The sequence below is a fragment of the Phoca vitulina genome, unplaced genomic scaffold (assembly GCF_004348235.1).
Source record: "Phoca vitulina isolate PV1807 unplaced genomic scaffold, GSC_HSeal_1.0 scaffold55, whole genome shotgun sequence".
Taxonomy (NCBI): Eukaryota; Metazoa; Chordata; class Mammalia; order Carnivora; family Phocidae; genus Phoca; species Phoca vitulina.
In genome coordinates this window covers 10,328,766-10,348,689 of record NW_022589758.1, presented here as the reverse complement: position 1 = coordinate 10,348,689, position 19,924 = coordinate 10,328,766, and the positions used below count along the sequence as shown (strand labels likewise).

The 19,924-nt window shown below is 43.6% G+C and overlaps 1 protein-coding gene across 6 annotated transcripts in view; it reads left to right on the top strand.

The window, feature by feature from the left end:
* Nucleotides 1–19,924, top strand: part of PCYT1B (phosphate cytidylyltransferase 1, choline, beta) — a 139,802-nt gene that overhangs the window by 13,006 nt on the left and 106,872 nt on the right. For 5 of the 6 annotated variants that reach the window (XM_032389569.1, XM_032389567.1, XM_032389564.1 and 2 more), the window contains exon 1: nt 13,667–14,017. The exons of the other annotated variant lie outside the window; for it this stretch is intronic. In XM_032389569.1, the coding sequence (XP_032245460.1) occupies nt 13,901–14,017 (117 nt within the window). In that variant the 5' untranslated portion in view covers nt 13,667–13,900. Of the gene's footprint in view, nt 1–13,666; nt 14,018–19,924 lie in introns of those variants that run through there. 6 annotated transcript variants of the gene reach the window in all.

Here is a 19,924-nt window from a genome sequence, read left to right as displayed (position 1 = left end):
TTGGGTGTGGAGCCTACTTTAAAAAATTTAAAACATTAAAAATACAGCTTTTATTAGGGATAGTTTCAAACATATGCAAAATTAGACAAAACGGTGTCTTCCCATTTCTGCTGTTCACGTACTCGTCATGTAGCTTCAACAACGATCAACTCAGGACCAATATTGTTGCCTGTAGCACTTTTCAGCCTTGGCATTATTGACATTTGGGGCTGGATAATTGTTCTGTGTATTGTGTGCATCCAGTACACACACAAGGCAAGGCAAGACCAAAACTGAGTTCTGGCTGATTTGACCGGTAAAAGTATATTAAATTGCTTTTGGATTCAGACAATTTATTACTTACTTAGTGAAAGACATGTAGCCATTGGTGCCAGCCCGTAGTCCTTGTCCCACACACCAAGGACAGCACTAAAACAAAAGAGGCCAGATGACCTCTAGACTCCTGTTGCTGAGGAGTGCAGTGTAGATGGCAACTAACTGGTTTTCTCCTCTGCAGTGCTATACAGAGGGGGGCAGGGCAGGAAGCCCCATACCGCAACAGAACCCAAGAGGCGATTAGAAACTACCTCATGAGGGGCACCTGGATGGCTCAGTCAGTTAAGAATCCAGCTCTTGTTTTCAGCTCAGGTCATGATCTCAGGGTCATGGGATCGAGCCCCGTGTTGGGCTCTGTGCTGGGCATGGAGCCTGCTGAAGACTCCTCTCTCCCTCTGCCCCTTCCCCCTGTGCACTCTCTCTCTCTTTCCAAAATAAATTTAAAAATCTTAAAAAAAAAAGAAACTGTCTCATTAAAATCTCATAGTGGAGATAGGGAGGCAAGTGGAAGGTGGCCTCCAAACAACCCCTAACAGGCCTCCTGCCTCTCACATTCTAAGAAGATCACAGGACATTCTGCCAACACTCAGATGAGCTGCAGTTCAAGTCTTTGCCAATGTGAGCTATGTGGACACATTCAAGGTTGTCAGGTTGTCAGGTTGTCAGGGCAGAGCCAGTTCCCCACAGTGGAGGGCTGATTCTGTGCACTGTAGGAAGCTTAGCAGTAGATGACAGCAGCATCACCCCACCCCCAAGATGCGACAACCAAAAATGACTCCAGACATTGCCAAATGTACATTGGAAGACCAAGTTCCACCCAGTTGAGAACCACTCATCTAGAGCCCTAACCACTCCCCACACCCACACAGTATACTTCATCTGCAGATACTTCACTGTATATTTCTTTTTTCTTTTTTCTTTTTTTAAAGAAGAAGCAGGCTCCTTGCAGGGAGTCTGACATGGGGCTTGATCCCAGGAACCTGGGATCATGACCTGAGCTGAAGGCAGACACTTAACTGACTGAGCCACCCAGGTGCCCCTTCACTGTATATTTCTAAAATAAAGTTTAAAGAAACATAAACAAGATATCATTACACCTGAAACGTTTAATAATAATTCTTTTATGGCATCCAGAAACTGTTCAGATTTCCTTTTTTTTAAAAGATTTTATTTATTTTATTATTTTAGAGAGAGTGTGCATGCAAGTGGGGGGAGGTGCAGAAGGAGAGGCAGAGAATCTCAAGCAGATGCTGTGCTCAGTGCAGAGCCCCACGCGACGCTCAATTTCTCTACCCTGAGATCATGACCTGAGCCGAAACCAAGAGTTGGACGCTTAACCAACTGAGCCACCCAGGCGTCCTGAAACTGGTCAAATTTCTAATTGTTTCATACATGTTGTAATTTTTTTACAGTGTTTTGGATTAGGATCCTAATAATATGGGGTATACATCACATTGCTGTGATTACTGTCTTTTAGATTTCATCTAGTCCATAGGTTTCTTGTAATTTTTTGGTTGCAGAAACTAAGTTTGTCTGATAGAGCTTCCTATAATCTGGATTTTGCTGATTGCATCCCTGTGATGTTAAGCTACTCCTTTATCCCTTCTGAATTTCCCATAAATTGGTCTCAGATCAAGAGGGGTGATCGAGGGGCGCCTGGGTGGCTCAGTCGTTGGGCATCTGCCTTCTGCTCAGGTCATGATCCCAGGGTCCTGGGATTGAGCCCCGCATCGGGCTCCCAGCTCGGCGGGAAGCCTGCTTCTCCCTCTCCCACTCCCCGTGCTTGTGTTCCCTCTCTCGCTGTGTCTCTCTCTGTCATAAATAAATAAAATCTAAAAAAAAAAAAAAAAAAAGAGGGGTGATCGAAGCCAGGTTCTGTTTGCTTGACAAACTATTTGATGGGTGGTATATGGACTTCTTTCTCTCAGGCGTATATAATATTTGTGGTTGCTTGTCTTTTTGTCATGTTGGCCGTTGTTGATGCTCAGTACCTAGATCCAGTCATTCATTAGGGCTTATCAAATAGGGAGAGTCCCATCCATGATGTTCTTTATTACCTTCATTACTCATTCTAAGATGATACACTTCTCCTTACTACTTGGTCACTTAGAAGTACGTTTGAATAGAAAAGGTAAGAGGGGCGCCTGAGTGGCTCAGTCATTAAGTGTCTGCCTTCGGCTTAGGTCATGATCCCCCGGTGCTGGGATCGAGCCCCGCGTTGGGCTCCCTGCTCGCAGGGAGGCCTGCTTCTCCCTCTCCCATTCTCCCTGCTTGTGTTCCCTCTCTTGCTGTCTCTCTGTCAAGTAAATAAATAAAATCTTTTAAAAAAGAAGTAAGATAGATGCCTGATTCTTTCCCTCTGACTTCCAGTTTTCCAAATAATGCATGTAATCTCTTGCATTCAACAATGCAGACAATTGAGGTTTTGGTTTGTTTGGGATTTTGTTCAATAGTATTATGAATGGGTAGATTTATTTTTTTTTTAAAGATTTATTTATTTTGGGGGGGTGGAGGGAGAAGAACAAGCAGATTTTGCGCTGAGCACAGAGCCCAACACAGGGCTTGATCTCAAAACCCCGAGATCATGACCTGAGCCGAAATCAAGATTCGGTCCCTTAACTGTCTGAGCCACCCAGGTGCCCCTGAACAGGTAGATTTAAACATATTTGATGGATCTCAATCCACTGCAGTTCTCATCCTTACTGATGTGTAAACATTTCATCTTTGGCTGACTAGAGTCTCTCCAAGTTGACTCCTGAGTCCTTTTGACAATTTCTGTCCTTTCTGAAAAAAGGATAATAAAACTTATATATTCACATCAGTATTTTTATCTTCAGTTTTGCTCTACAATAGTGTTACTCAAAGTGTGGGCCTCAGGCAGCACCTATACCAGCTGGAGAGAAAATCAAGTTGATGGGCCTTCCTGGCCTGCTGAATTAGAATCTCTGGGAACATGGCCTGGGAAACTAGTTTAACTAATTCTCTGGGTGATTCTTATGCACATTGAAATATGAGAACCTCTGCTCTAAAGAACTGACCTTAGAGCCTTGGGACCACCTTCCTCACTTAAGATCTCTAGCTCTTCAGGAATTTCTTGCCAGAGTAGGTCACCTTTCTGTTCTTGCTGGATGTCAACAGAGGACACAATCATCCTCGAGGGTTATTTCCAATATTTTTGAAACAACCTAAAGCCAACTGATAGTTTGATAGGTGAATGGTAAATCTGGAAATCTGGTTAATACCTCTTTGGATCAAAAAAAATACTGATTTGATTATATAAAAATTGATTTTCTTATTTTTAAGATTTTATTTTTATGTAATCTCTACACCCAATGTGGGGCTCAAACTCACAACCTGGAGATCAAGAGCTGCATGCTCTACCACTCCAAAAACTGATTTTCATAAGTCGCCTTATAAAATTGCCACGATGAAAATTTCAGAAGAGTTATTCCAAAAATGTCTTGAGCAATGATAGTATTAATATATGCTAAGGACTGCCATGGTTTAATGCGGATGGTTTTATTGCTTTTGGATTCCCACAGTTGAGTAGTGTGCTGCAGTTATCCAGGCTACTTTGCAGAAATAAAGGATTATTTTTCTTTGGAAGTGTTCTTATCTCATGCTTGCTTACTTACTTACTGAAGAGTATTTATTCTTGTTGCAAGAATGGGCTTCTGTGGAAGCACATTGACTGTATATAGTTACTGTCAAGACCCATTACTGAGTCATTCCACAGAGCCCCTCACCTGGCACTTAGAGTAGGTGTTTAAAATGATTGCTTTTGGGGGTGCCTGGGTGGCTCAGTCAGTTGAGTGTCCAACTCTTGCTTTCAGCTCAGGTCATAATCTCAGGGTTGTGGGATCCAGCCAGCGTCGGGCTCTACGCTCAGTGGGGAGTCTGCTAGAGATTCTCTCCCTCTCCCTCTCCTCCTGCTCATGCACGCTCTCTCTCTCTAAAAATAAATAAATAAATCTTTAATATGATTGCTTTTGGACATATTGAATGTTTTTACATAGCCGCCTTCTTGGGATACAGGAACTAATAGGGTTTATTTCTTTCGATGCAAACAAAATAGACAATTCTTGGAAAAAAAGAGAGACTAATAGTTGAGGGTCAAAATCTATGTCTTTTTTAAAGATGTATTTATTTATTTTAGAGAGAGCGCAAGTGGGGAGAGGGGCAGAAGGAGTGGGAGAGGGAGAGAAGCAGACTCCCCACTGAGCACAGAGCCCAACACGGGTGTCAATCTCACAACCTTAAGATCATGACCTGGGCCAAAATCAAGAGTCAGATGCTTAAGCGACTGAGCCACCCAGGCGCCCCCAAACCTATGTTTTAATAAAGTCTCTCATCATCTCTGCTTAACTTTGTCTCTGTGGTTCTCAACTTTTTTTTGGTTCTGTATTTTTAGAAGTCCTGATCCTGCAGCCCAGGCTGATAAGGGCAGAATCTCTGGGGAGTGGGGACCAGGCTTCTGTGGTTTTGAAAGCTCCCCAGGTGATTGTCATGTGCAGCCAAGGCTGAGAATTTTGCGAAGTGAAGCAGAGAGGGTGAGAAACTTGATTAAGACATGAAATGAGACCCCTAAAGTGTCAGGCTCTCTTTTTTCAAGAATAAGATAGTGGATATACTGGTAGGCTGTTGGAAAGCTCGTTTCTCACTGGCACCACCTGATATTATTCAGAGATTAACATTTCACCCACAGAGAAGATGACCTGGTGAGTCCACTCCTGTCTGTATTCTGGAGGAAGAACCCACCTGATACTACTTTTGGGAAGATTTATTAGAGCATGTGGAGACATCATCTTGAATGAGTGTTTCCTGATGACATCCTCCCCTGGCACCTACTGAATGAGTCAAATATGAGATTTGTAGGGGCTTAATAAAAGGTTTTATCTAGCTAGGTTGTATCATTAAATGGCAAACTAAGTGAAAAGCTTTCAACATGAAGGCTATCCAAAGAGAGCAAAGTGAGCAGAGCATGGGAAATGTTGAGCTACAGACGCGGCATACGATGAACAGGGGCTTTGAAGTCCAATAGGCATGAGTTTGAAACTCAGCTCTGCCAAGCTCTGTGACCTTAGGCAAATTACTTAACCTCTCTATGCACGGATTCTTACCTGCAAAGCTGGCAGAGCACCTGTGCCTGACACAAAGCAGGGTTTTACAAATGAATGTTTTAAAATTACAGGCAATGTACTGTTCCAATATATGGAGGTGAGATACCTGGTCCAGCTGATGCTAAGGAACGTGTGGTAGGCAGAAGAATGGCCCCCCAGAGAGGTCTACATCTTAATTCCTAGAACCTGGGAACCTGTAACTATCTTACTTGACACGGCAAAAGGGATTTTGCAGATGTGATGAAGTTAAAGATCTTGAGATGCAGGAGATTATCCCGGATTATCCAAATGCCCAGTGTAATCACAAGGTCCTTCTAAGTGAAAGGAGCAGGCAGGGGAGAGAGAGATGTGACTGTTGAAGCAGAGGTTGCAGTGATGCAGTTACTGGCTTGGGAGACGGAAGGGAGGGCTGTGAGCCAAGGAATGCGGGCAGCTCTAGCAGCTGGAGGAGGCAAGGGAATGGACTTTCCGCTGGAGCCTCCAGAAGAAACGCGGTCTTGCTGATACATGGATTTTAGTCCACTGAGACCCATCTCAGACTTCTGACCCCCAGAACTAAGATAATGTATCTGTGTTGTTTCAAGCCACGACATTTGTGGTCAACTGTTACAAGCAGCGATAGGAAACTAATACAGAAGATGAAACCAAATCTCTCTTTTTTGAAGATTTTAAGTAATCTCTACACCCAATGTGGGGCTCAAACTCATAACCCCAAGATCAAGAGGCTCACTCTCCACCGACGGAGCCAGTCAGGTGCCCCCAGACCAAATCTCTCTTTGGGCATTCAAAGATTCTGGGTGCAGGTTTTACAAGATGAAGATTTCACTCTTGAGTCCATGCTGTTCAAAATCAGTTAGTAAAAAGTCCAAGTATTGTAATGATGATTTACTTGTGAGTGGATTTATCCATCCTGGCCTCAGATGGCTTTGCTAACTCACATGCCCGTCAAGCATGTTTGTAGCACATTTGCAAGGCCCGGGGACAGTCCTCAGAACCCTGCCCTATTTGCTGCTGTGTTGAGAAACTGCCTGGTGGCAAAACTAGAAGGAAGGAAACTGGTTTCAGCCTATGAATAGCCAAGAAAGACAGCTCTTTAGGAGTATCAGAAGAAGTGTAAATTTAGTCAACTGTCCTGGAAGACAGTTTGATAATAGTATCAAAAAACATGTACAAAAAGCCTTGAGGGGTGCCTGGGTGGCTCAGTCGTTAAGCATTTGCCTTCAGCTCAGGTTATGATCCCAGGATCCTGGGATGGAGCCCCGCAGCGGGCTCCCTGCTCAGCGGGAAGCCTACTTCTCCCTCTCCCACTCCCCTGCTTGTGTTCCCTCTCTCTGTCAAATAAATAAATAAAATCTTAAAAAAAAAAAAAAAAGCTTTGAAAATGCAAGTACCCTGACTCAGCGATTCTACTTGTAGGAAAATTTATGGGAAAACAGCATATCCTTCACCTGCTTAAAACAATTCTTCCATGGTTCCCATAATTACTTAGAGAATAACACTTGGGGAGACTGACAGGGGATTGCAGTAGGTAATTACGTCTGGCAGGTGTTTGTACTGACCATAGCTTGGTCTAGACAAACCTGCATTAGATTAACCTCAATGGTTCCCGAGCCACCTTTGTTAAATTTGATCTTTTCCATGATAATCACTGAAATGGTGATTGTGACTAACGCTTCCAATGTTAAGTCAGCGTCTGCCCTTGAACATTATAAACTATCATCCAATTTTGTGGCTTAAATTAAAAATTTCTATGTGTAATTGAGCCATTAAGTGGTGAAAATTACCTATATTTTTACTTATCCAGTGACATTCGAATAATATGTTTGGCATGCAAAAATTGTGAATATAAATTATGCTCAAATCCAAGTGAGGAATCTTTATTCATTTTTTTCCCTGTTGTATCTGTTTCAGCCATATGTCTGGACCCAAACCCCATCAAGGAGAGACCAAAATTTACACAATATTCTTGAGTATGATGGCGGCTGCATTTGGAGTTTTGATTAAACTGCGCTACATGTGTGATTATTACTTGTAAACAGATGATTAGATATTAATTAGACAATAAGTGATTGTAAAGCACTTAGAAAATAAAAGTGTTTATAAATACCACCAAGTAATAGCAACAATAATTCTTTACTGACTACACAGCTGTTAATGTCAATAAGAATGATTTATTCCAGCTAAGGGCAACTTTAATTTATGCAAAAAGCTGCTATCCTATCTGTTTTGCTAGAGCAAAACCAAATGTACTATACTTATAACTGATTTTATCATCAGCATTTAGATAAATACATCTCATGTAGGTAAAAATAACTTACCTCTTTTAGGACCTTCTCAAACACAGGCACAACCATTGTGGCATGCTGTCTTTGAATGCTAAGAAATGGAGCTCCAGGGGTGCCTGGGTGGCTCAGTAGGTTAAGCGGCTGCCTTCGGCTCAGGTCATGATCCCGGAGTCCTGGGATTGAGCCCCGAATCAGGCTTCCTGCTCAGTGGGGAGTCTGCTTCTCCCTCTCCCTCTGCCTCTTCCCTTGCTCGTGCTTTCTCTCACTCACTCTCTTTCAAATAAATACATAAAATCTTTAAAAAAAAATAAGTTTTGAAGTTCTGACTACTTATTATGTCTATTATTTTTTTCCCTAATGGATTGTATAGGTCATGAATCTGTATCAGCCTGGCTCTTGACCCACTGGTGAATCAGGCAATGCATCCATGTTTATTTTTCTCTCCTAAGTAAATGCAAGCACCTACAGTGAGTCCAGGTCCATGGTTTTGGAGACAGGGAATTAACTGAATGAATATAAATGAAGAGTGCTTCATGTTACACGAATTCAATAGAAAAGCGGTGAAGGGGCTGTTTGGGATGATGAAATATGCATGAGTTAGCCCAGCAGCCTTGTTAACAAAGCAAATATAACTAGATCGAAAAGTGAGGCAGTGTAGTTTGGTGGAAAACAGGGTTGAACTCTGATTCAAGAGACCTGGATTCAAGTGATAGTTTGGCCCCTTACTGTGTGACCTTACTCAAGACACTTAACCTCTCTGATTTTGTTTGCCCATTTGAAAATTTTCAGTATTAAAACCTGTCCATCTTGGAGTGTTATTATGATTCAATTCAATGTGTAAAAGTACCAAGTGAGAGGTGAAATGCTTTACACTGGAAAACATTTTTATTACCATAATTTCCCTGAAGTAGGTGAAGAGGATTTATGCATGGGTTTCATTATTTAGTATGGTGGAATTTTCTTTCTGGATTATTTCAGGTTTTATGCCCAAACCATAAGCCACATGTGGAAAACTGGGGAAGTAGCTCAAAATAGAACCATAAAAGTAACAAAATTCCATAGAAGGTAATAATGGTTTCCGGGAAACCCTAAGTTCTGTCAACTTTACCTTGCTTTTTCAATTTCCTTTCTTGCTTTGTGATTACTTTGTTATTTGGTTATATCTGAGGCAATGAGAAAAAATGAATGAGAAAGAAAAAGGAAAGGTGGAAGAAATAGTGGAGACAGGATTGATGGTAAGGAGGAAGGATTTGGAAGGGAGGAGGTTTTACATATGGCATTCTTGATAGATATTAAGAGCAGTATCATATATGTAAGGGTACAAACTGTAACTAAATAATGTAAAATTCCCAATACGGGTTGAGCTAACATCTTTATACACTGGATATAAAATTTCTAGCAGGATGACTAAAGATTAGAAAATAAAAGGGAAGAAAAAGGTATTTTTAAAGAAGAGAAAGCTTAAGTGTAATGCCTACTTTAAAAAATAGGCTAACAGACATTTACATATGATGTTATGGCTCATTTGTATCCATATGAGGATATAAAATATATTTTGCCATAAGAAACAGATATTGACACTTTACGATGAGGCACTGAAATAGTCTTAATTGGACATCTCCCAGAAGCAGATCCTGAGACAAAGATTCAAGTTCAAGTAGTTCCTTTGGGAAATGAGCCCAGGCCACAGCCACAAGAGTGTGGGCAAGGGAGACAAGGGAAGGAAGGCAGGCAATGGAGGGTGTATGGTCAAGCCAGCTAGCACAGTGGCAGCTGGAACTTAATTTCACTGGGGATCCCTGGGAGTCCGTGTACAGCACAGGATTCAGTCCTTCCACCTGAGGGCCGAGAGCACTGGGGTGTTTATACTTTCACTCCTGTCACTCCTGATCGAGAGCTCTTAGGGATGTGGGCTGCTGATTTTCTGGCCCCTCAGCCCTGCCTCCCTGGTGCTGTTGGTGGGGGGGGGTCTCCCAGGGCCAGAGAAAGCCCTGGGACAGAGAGACGCCATTGCTGGTGGTTGTCACCCATGATGAGGCCTGGGGGGATCGGGCTCAGACAGCTTGTGCTCTGAAGAGAGAATTTTAGTTCTTTAGCAATGGTGTTTTCGACAATTGGATGTTGTTGAAGTGATGAACACTGGCAGGAAGAAGAATGTCATTTGTAGGTCTCTTCCAAGCTGATAGGAAGATCGCTATGGCTTGGGTTCCTCGTCTGCAAAGGGGGGGCCACTATTCCTATCTGATGAGGTGTTGTGCTGTTTACAAGCAGCCCATGATAAGTACCGAGCATAGTGCTAAGAAGGTAAGGGGTACCAGATAAATGGTAGAAATAAAGACGAGCGTGCTTGTGAGGGGCATCGCTGATCTGACAAGTTCTCACCGAAGCCATGCCCTGCTTACACAGGGTACAAGACTCAGGAACCCTGTCCCCAAATGCTCCCTGGAGATTTTCTGAACAGCCTGCCTCCAACACGTTCCCTCCACTTCTACTAACTGGGGAGAGGGCTCCTCCAGCTCTGTCTGGCCCTCTCAGCATTCTCATTTCCTCTCACTGAGCCCCTGCCTCTTCGTATGTGCTCATGTGCTAACGTCTGTCTGCCTCACCACGACCCCATCCCCAGCCCTTCATCCCTTTTTTCCTGACTATACAGGTAATATATACTCATCTTTTAAATACTTGCTATAGATGGGAACATAGGAAAACAAAAGCAAAAATCACCCATAATCCCACAGTTTAAAGATGCTACTATTAACATCTTGGTGTATTTCCCTCCAGTACTTTTTTCTAAGCATGTACATAGCCCATAATTGGGGTCATTTTTTGGTATCATATTCTGTGGCATGCTTTTTCCGTCTGACATAATGTTCCCATGTTCCCATAGCATTAGACTTTCTTCGAAAACATGACCGCTAATGCCGGTGTAATACTATATGAATGTGTTTCGTTTTAACCATTACTCTTATTGCTGTAATTTGTAAAAATTTTTTGCCTGTTATAATTCTGCATTAAGCGTCTTTGTACACAATTATTCATGTGCTTCTCTGAGTATTTCTTTGGGGATAAATTCCCAAGCGGAATTCCTAGGTCAAAGGGCATGAACGTTCTAAAGGCTGTTAGCATGTACTGACAAATATCTTGCATGGAGTTTTTAAGAGTGTTAACACGTGTATAGATTTGTGTAAGCATTACCATATCAGGATAGGGAACAATTCCATCATCCCAATAACCTCCCTTCTGTTATCCCTTGATAGTCATCCCCTTCCCCTCAGCATAACCCCTAGAGGGTTATGGGATATTTAATTCCATACTGTGGAATTAACTGGTCATTCTCAGCTAATCACCTTAATAGCATTAGGAAGCCCCCAAGTTAAAATAACTCCCACAAGGACCCCGCTAGACACCAGGACTCGGCTAAATAGGCAGGTGAACAGGTGAGCCTCCCATTCTAGAGAAGGAATTAGAGGACCAATTAGGAACCAAGCTGGCAGCTCAGTGGCCCAGAACCCTGCGGGAGTTAGAGGGTTAAGGGCTTTCCAGTGGGACCGTGTGGCTCTAGACAGGGGTTCTCAAACTTTAGCATATAGCAGCATGCCTCCAAAACCTGGAGATTTTATTGAAACCCAGATTCCTGGTCTCCACTGCCTGAGTTTTTTCTTTTTTTTTTTTTTAAAGATTTTATTTATTTATTTGACAGAGAGAGACACAGCGAGAGAGGGAACACAAGCAGGGGGAGCAGGAGAGGGAGAAGCAGGCTTCCCGCAGAGCAGGGAGCCCGACGCGGGGCTCGATCCCAGGACCCTGGGATCATGACCTGAGCCGAAGGCAGACGCTTAACGACTGAGCCACCCAGGCGCCCCTGAGTTTTCTGATTCAGTAGATCTGGGGTGGAGAGTAAGAATTTCTGACAAGTCCCCAGGGCTGCTCTTCCTACTCCTTTGGGGAGCACACTTTGAGAACTGCCGCTGTAAGGCAAAGCAATACTGAGATTAGATGAGCAATATCACACCCATATCACCCAGCATGGTGGGAAAGGGCCTCCTAAAAGTATTGCGAGGTTTCGTTCTTCCAAGCTGAAGGACTTATTAGAGCTAAACTTGCAGCTCCAGGTGTTTTGTGTTTCCAGGAGGGCAGACAGGGCAGGCAGGAAAGGGTAGGAAGTGGGTAGGACGCCCCCTTTTCAGATGACCCAGTGTCACTGGAATTCTTGCATTATTGGAGCTCTCTTTAAGCATAGGTAATAACGGTGACGTCAAGTGACGTCATTCTCATTTAAAGTGCCAGGATCTGTAACTGTCAAACTGTAAATCTAGGCTGCAGAATCCATTTTTTTTTTCTTTTAAGGCTAGCTGTCTTTGCTTATTTGAGGAGTAATGAAAATGAAGCCCATTATATTAGTATACCACATTCTAATTTACAAAGTGCTTTCACATGATACTTATTTGATCTCCCAAATTCTGTGAGGGAGGCAGGGCAATATTTTTGTCCCATCCTTTGGACTACTGGCTTTCAAAGTATGGTCCTTGGACCTGCAGCATGAGTATCACCCACGGGGAACTTGTTAGAAATGCAATTGCTGGCCCCACCCGAGACCTACAGAATCAGGTCTTGAGGGGCCAATAATTTGCATTTTTAACAAGCTCCCAGCTGATGCTGATGTTGCTGCTGCTGGTCCTGGACCAAACTTGGATGAAAACCACTGCTATAGATTAAAATGAAAGATCTAGAAGCCCAGGGACTTAAGAGGACTCCTACCAAGGTGCTTTTTCTACACTACTACACCTGCTACATCCCAGCTCCTGCCCCATGTCCCCTGCAAATCCTTCCAATCCCCACAACTCTGCTTATGAGTTTGAGGCCCTGGGCAATTACTCTAAATTGCAATTTCCTCACCTGTGAAATGGGGATAATAATAGGATCGACTTCTTTGGGTTCCAATGAATATTAAACAAAATCTGGGTAAAGGTACTTAGCACTGTACCAGTGCTTAATAAAATCAGTTACCATGAGTTTTATTAATGTTACTAGAAGTGTGTTATTTCGCTAGAATGAATAGCTTTGTAAGTTCTTCCAGGCGTGTCTTCAGAGCACCCCTCTTAAAATGGGAGATATTCATGGGTGATTTAGACATTAAGGCGCATCGTGACTAACACCACAACTGGAATGTTTCTGGGATTGCCGTGAGCACTTGGCTGAGAGCAGGGTGCTTAGGAAATGGGATGCAGGACTGGTAAAAGGGGAGCAGGGGAATAAGAGACCAATTAATGGAAGAGTGCATTGAAAGGCAGACAAGGGTAACAAGAGTTCATTGAGGAAAAGCAGAATAGCCGGGGAGAGGGAGAAGTGGCCGAGGGAGGAAGCAACTGGGAGGGCAGTCAGAGGTGGGAGGCAGGTTGTCAGACAATCTACTTCCTTCAAAATACCTCCCAGGGCAGCCCCAGGGGTAGGCTCTGAGGTTGCACCAGGCCTCGGGGGGCCTGTCAGTGCTCTTTTTGCAGTCAAGGGGATGAACACTCAGGTGCCCGCAATAAATACCCTGAGAGGCCCTCCGAGGCCAGCTGGCCCAAATGTTGCTTTGTCTTCAGGGTGACTCCTATTTAGCAAAATTCTGACTATAGCCCATCAAACACTCCTTCCAGGGAAACATGCCAGGGACGTGGTCCTTCTTTAGTGCAGGTCTGTTACGTTCTTCGTCGAGGAGTCCTGGGCTTCTCAGGAAGCGGTTTTATCTTATCTGGGTAGTGCAGCGCCCGTTCCGTGCCCTGCGTGGACAGGGACCTTTGCAACTGAATTAAGCAGAAGAAACAAAAGCAGCAAGTTCGGGCCCCGTGGGCACGGCCCGCCAGCCAATGGGGCCCGGCCGCTCCCCGGCGGAGTGGTACTATGATGACAGTAGCCAACCAGCGCGCTCCATGCAAATGAGGTACTGTATCCCGCACCCGCCGCTCCAGTGCTGTCTGGTTGTTATAGTGATAAACTGAGGCCTTGCCTTTTGGCTTTTCAGAGAAGGAAACGGGTGGGGGGTCGGGGGTAACCTCTTCACTTCCCCCAGCGAAGACAGACAGAAGGGGCGAAGAAGGGGGATGGGTGAAGAAGAGAAAAATACGTGACAAAGAAAACATTCTCTGCCTGGGAGGAGACTCACAGAGGGTGTAGAGCTGGAGGGAGCATTCACTGGCCATGCCAGTACTTACCACTGATGCTGAGTCAGAAACAGGTATCCCAAAATCCCTTTCCAATGAGCCTCCCTCAGACACCATGGAGGAAATAGAGCACACATGCCCACAGCCTCGACTGGTAAGTAAAGACAAAGGATGCAAATGTTATGCTTGGCTATGGCACAAAAGAGTTCCTTATGCGCCTGCAGCCAGCGAGGAAAACGATGCTTGGAGGATTTTCATGTAAATGAGAATGGAGCTACTGCCTAATCCTTCTCAGCTGTTTATACTTAGCTTCTATACCGGGGCGCTGCTCTCAGCTTACAAAGCATTATTGTATTGGCTGGGTAGGAAACGGGCTGCTTGGGCTATGCTGTTTTTCTGCCTTGGGAGGAGGGGATGGCCTTTTTCCTTTTAGGTGTATTCTCGTCTGAAGATAAAAATCCTACAGTGCGTTTTAAAATGGTATTCTCTTCGCAAAGCTTGAGGCGAGTCCGTTGTTAAGTTCTAAATTCTATCTGAGAAATGATTTGGTGCCCAACTCATTTGGGTGCCTGGTGCCAATTTTGGAAAAATGAAAACGATATGGAAGCAAAACTTCCCCGTTTGTTTGAAAATTTCAAAATGAATAAGTAAAAGAGTCCCTCAGTGATGTATTTAGAAATAAGGTACCTTTTAAATGAAGCATCTCCGGACTGTGCTGGGAGGGTTTGTCTTCAGGTAGTGGGAACCCCGGGGAAGCTACGTTTACTACTTAGAAAGGGGTTGTATGCCTTTAATAACGAAAGTGTGGAAACGGGGCACTCAGCTTCCTTCCATCTCAGTGACTGGTATCCCAAATTTGATCCGATTCTCTGCCACTGGGCATGATTATTTAGGCAGGTGTGGAAGATGGTTCTCAACCACCTCGGTGTATATCCTCAAGGAATCAAAAACACCAAATGGGGGGTGGGTTCTCTGTTGCTGAGAAGTCTTTCCTTCCCTGAAGTCTTGGGAAACTTGGAGAGACCTCTCTTTGAACCCTCAAGTTCAAGCGGCACACTAGTAGAGCTATCCTGTTTGTAGCAATTTCCCCCAGCTAAGAGGGGCCATATTTTGATTAGCCATGGAGTTGGACCCTGGAAAGAGGTTTGTTTGTTTGTTTGTTTTAAAGTAGTGATGTAGCATTTTCTTTCAACTCCCTGAATGAGGGCTCATAGATTCCAAGACAGGCCCATCACGCAACTGTTATTTCTTCATAAGGGTTACAAAGGTTCAAAGGCAGCCTTAGAACAACTTCCCAAAACATGAAAACGAATTTATATTAGAGTGCTGTGGGCTTTTCTTCACTGTGTTTCTATTTTATAAAATGTATTTTCTTAGGGCGGTTTAATATGAACTTCTCCCCAGCACTTGAGCCGCTTACTGAATGGCATACATATATATTTAAAGTTAAACCCGCTGTTGAAATTTGCATCACACACCTTCCTAACAGGTAAAGGGCAGGGGAGAGAGGCAGCACCCAGTTCCAGTTTGTGCATCATTTGTTTCTCCTGCCCACTTCTTCCTTCCCTTTTTGCCTTTTAACTATTCTGCCCCTTGGTTGCTTCTGCCCGAGAGGGTGGGCAGAGGAAATCAAGAGAAGGAAGAACGTTGAAGTACTTTGCACTCTGACTTGTGACATCTCATCCTGGAGGAGACTCTAATGAACCCTGAAAAGCTGGCAGTGTTAAACCCCACCGTCCCTGCTCTTTTAGAAATGAGAAAACTGAGGTTCAGAGCGGGTAAGCGACTTCCCCCAAAGTCACCTTGCTTCCAAGGGCTAGAGCTGCGATTTGAACCCAGAGGTCTACACTCGCCAAGTGGAAGATCTTGCCCTTACAACACACTCTGGAGTGGGGTACATTCCCTTCCCATCTTTCATGCAGCTCTAACTTAAAGTAGGAGTCGAACTGTTAAAGCTATGACTTCGATCTACCTTTGATGAAAACTTTCCATGTTGTCCATCATTATCATGGTCTACTGAAATTTTGCTCTGTTTAAGTAGGGGCTGCAGCCAATTTATAAACCCCTACTCAATTTTTAGAATCACCTTTTCTCAGCCAGCTTTGATCACTGTAGGGGTATATTCTAAATTGAGATGTACACTTCAGAGCCTGACTTTCCTTTGCTGATGATTTTACTTGAATAGCTAAGGCACATGCTAACTAACTAAAGTTTGTTGATGGAGAGAGTGGCAAGTGAAAATGTTGAATAGCATTTCTTTTTATGGTGTTTAGTAGTTTCTGTTGATCTTTAGCTTTGCTAATACCTTCACATTTCAAATTGGATAAATTCTTTGTTTCTCCCAGCACCCACTCGTATTGCTCAAAATCACATGTGGGTTACTGCAGGTGTGGCTGATGAATTCCAAAGTTACTTAAAGTTCATGAAAGACTTAACAGATATCCCTTCAGAGGACAGGCTCCTTCTCCCACTTGTTATCAAACTGGAATTCATACAGTTTAGAGGAAACAGGACTCAATAACAAAACATTGTCTGAAATAGAAGAGTAGCGGTTAGCAAAATGGTTCTCATTGTATTAGCTGAGGCATGCACTGGCTCCCCAAACTGGGACTTCACCTGGGGATAGTGAAAGGAAATTTCTGGGTATATAAAGGGTCATAAAGCTTTACTGCAAGTACTGGAATGTGAACTTATGTTGCTGATTGTCGTTGTCTAAGTACAAATTTTATTTAAGTCTCAGCACTTGTGTCAAATGCCCTTTTTGTAATGAACTGTGTTGAAAAGCTGTGTACAGAGGCTCTGTGTCTATGTGCATTTGCCTATATATTTTCAGCCAAGGTTGTCTGTTGTGATCCTGTTTAACTCAGCCCGCATTGATTGAGTACCTACTACTCGCTGAGTCCTCAAACATTTTGTGATCTAGGGGTTCTGGAAGAGACTGACACATAAACAGGTACTTTGCCTACGAGTTGATACGGGCACCACGTGCTCAGAGGTGTGTTAGCAGGTGCAGGAGGGGCAGAAAGGAGTGTGCTGACCTCCCTGTGAGTCAAAGTTTGCTGGGGGATGTGGAGTAGAAACCTGTCCAGTCATCTGTATCTCTGGTCTCTAATAGGGCCTGGCATAGCCCTTTAAGGAATTGAAGCGGGAAGCGGGCACGCATAAATAAGCAGGGCTTGGAAGCAATCTATATTTTAGATCTTCGTAACTAGCAAATTGATAAGGATATTGAGGGTGCGATGTAATCATGTTCAAGGAGAAATTTTTCTGAAAGGAGTACTTGGAGTTTTTCCACCTGCCTTATTTTTCATTGGAAAAAAATGTCAGAAAGAGGAGTAAATAGAATTAAATAACACGGATAAAGAAATTAGAAAAGAGGGCTCCTGGGTGGCTCAGTTAAGCGTCTGCCCTCAGCTCAGGTCATGATCTCAGGATCCTGGGATCGAGCCTCGCATCGGGCTCCCTGCTCACTGGGGAGTCTCCTTGTCCCTCTCTCCCTGCTTGTGCTCTAAATAAATAAATAAATAAATAAAATCTTTTTAAAAAGGAAATTAGAAAAGAAATAACAGGAAATTACCTAGGTTTTCTAATAGAGCTTATATCTTAGGATGTAATCTAATACCCTTACTACTTTACCATGGTGTTCAGATTTGGGATGTTTCTGAGAACTCTTCTTTCCATTGTTAAAATAGTTATTCTTGATCCTTGACTTGTTATCCCTTCTTTGCTCTTTACTTGCTTAAACATGATGCAAGGTGACTCCTAAGCTTGTTTGTCAGGAAGAGAAACCGAGTGGCCATGGGTGGTATGATGTAATAGCCCTCCTTGGAGACCCAATTCCTGAGGGATGAGGATGCTTTGTGGGCAAGGACGGTGTCCTCATATCTCCCCAACTCTCAGATTGTGCCTGGACAAATCCTCTGGGCCCAGCAGATACCCCATAAACCCTTTCTAACATGGCCCAGCCACCCCGGAAGTTGTCTGCTTGAGGATTCGGTTAACGACCTTGGTCAAGTTCTTCTAGGAGTGCCTTGTGCTGTGAGAAGGAAGTTGTAATTCTAGCTTGCAGTGGTCACTTCCATGAAGATGGATGTACCACTGATCAACTGAGAAGGTCTTGGAAATAAAAAAAGAGCTGGTTCGATATGCCACATTAGCAGGAGTTCATTCCAGGCTTTACTTCAAAGTGGAGCTGTGCCAAGAGACTGCTGTCTTGCAGAAGGTGCATTATGTCAGTCGGGAAGTAGGATGCTCACCCGCTAATGCTCAGAAAGATGACTGGATTTCCAGAGACATCAGTGGCTTCCTTTACTAGTATCACCATCTATTTAACCACTCAGAGCAGCATGTATTTTAAAAGGGAGATACTTAATGTGCTGTGTAGGTGAAATAAACAACCATGAGTTTCCTTGGGCATTTACTGTGGTCAACTGGAATTGTGCCCAAGGTTATTATTAGACCTCTTCCTGTTGGTCTCGCTCCAAATGCAACTTCCATTTCTTGCAGATCGATACTAGTCAGGCGTACTGAGCATGGAATCAGTGAATCGGTTTCTTCCATTCTTTTAAGTTCTTTCACCATCCCTCCAGTCCCTCCCCCAGTTTGCCTAATGCTAAAGTCCTTATGGAGGAGATAAATCTAAATCGGTAAAAAGATGGGTAGGTTCTTTGTTTCATTTTGGTGTTGGTGCGTATAGCAATGAGAAGGGCATATGTGTCTTCATCCAGGCAGTGAGGAGGATTTAAAGTGCTCAGTGATGTTGGGCTTTAGAAGGTACCTGAGAGAAAACTCAGTCCCCTCTCAACAGGATCCAGTCACCCAGCTGGTTAGCAACTTGCACGTATAGCAATGGCCCAGGTGGTGTGGGGGGAGGAATAAAAGAAGTAATCCACTGTCCCTGCCCTGGAAGATCATTCCCACTTAACAGAAGACAGTAGTTTGGAATGTGGAAGCATGCCAGGATGCTGAAATCCCTGGTAAGAGAGGTTGTTGTTTTTTTTTCTTTTTTGTAAATTTGACTTTAATATGTTGGACTTTACACAGCTTTTTTTTTTAAGATTTCATTCCTTCACCTGTCAGAGAGAGCGAGAGAGCACAAGCAGGGGGAGCGGCAGGCAGAGAGAGAAGCATACTCCCCGCTGAGCGGGGAGCCTGATGCGGGGCTCGATCCCAGGACCCTGGGATCATGACCCAAGCTGAAGGCAGATGCCCAACCGACTGAGCCACCCAGGCGTCTCTTTTACACAGCTTTTTTAGCTACACTTTATCCATTGAGCAGAAGCAGGAAAGATTCCATTCACTTGATCCCCAAGTTGAGACAAATCCCTGCGTTTGAAGAAAAGATACAAGTTGCTGATCCAAAAACATTTTGGGACATGGAAGGGATCAGTCTACTTTTGAGGGGATCTTAAGTCCCTTTTGTAGGTGTAGACCAGCATTATCTAGTAGAAATACAATATAATCTAAAATTTTCTAGTAGCCATGGTTTAAAAAGTTTAAAAAGGTGAAATTAACTTTAATAATACATTTTCTTTAGCCTGATATATCCAAAATATTATCATTTCAACATTCATCAGTATCAAAATAATGAGGTATTTTATGTTCTTTTCTTTATACTAAGTCTGAAATCAGGAGTGTATGTTGTACTTGCAACACATCTAACTTCAGACTAGCCAGTTTGAAGTGCTTAGTAGCCCGAGGTGGCTTTAGAGGGAGCTCAGACACCTGCACAGGCCTGTGGAGGATGAGCTCAGAGAAGCCACAATGATAAATACATTTCGTGTCATCTAGCACTCACATACACACATATATTTACTTTAGCGAAGAAACCACTTTACTTCATATTTTGCACTTTTAAAAAAAGATTTTATTGTTTATTTATTTGACAGAGAGAGACACAGTGAGAGAGGGAACACAAGCAGGGGGAGTGGGAGAGGGAGAAGCAGGCTTCCCGCCAAGCAGGGAGCCTGATGCGGGGCTCGATCCCAGGACCCTGGGATCATGACCTGAGCTGAGCCACCCAGGCACCCCCATATTTTGCACTCTTAATATTTCCTTTTGC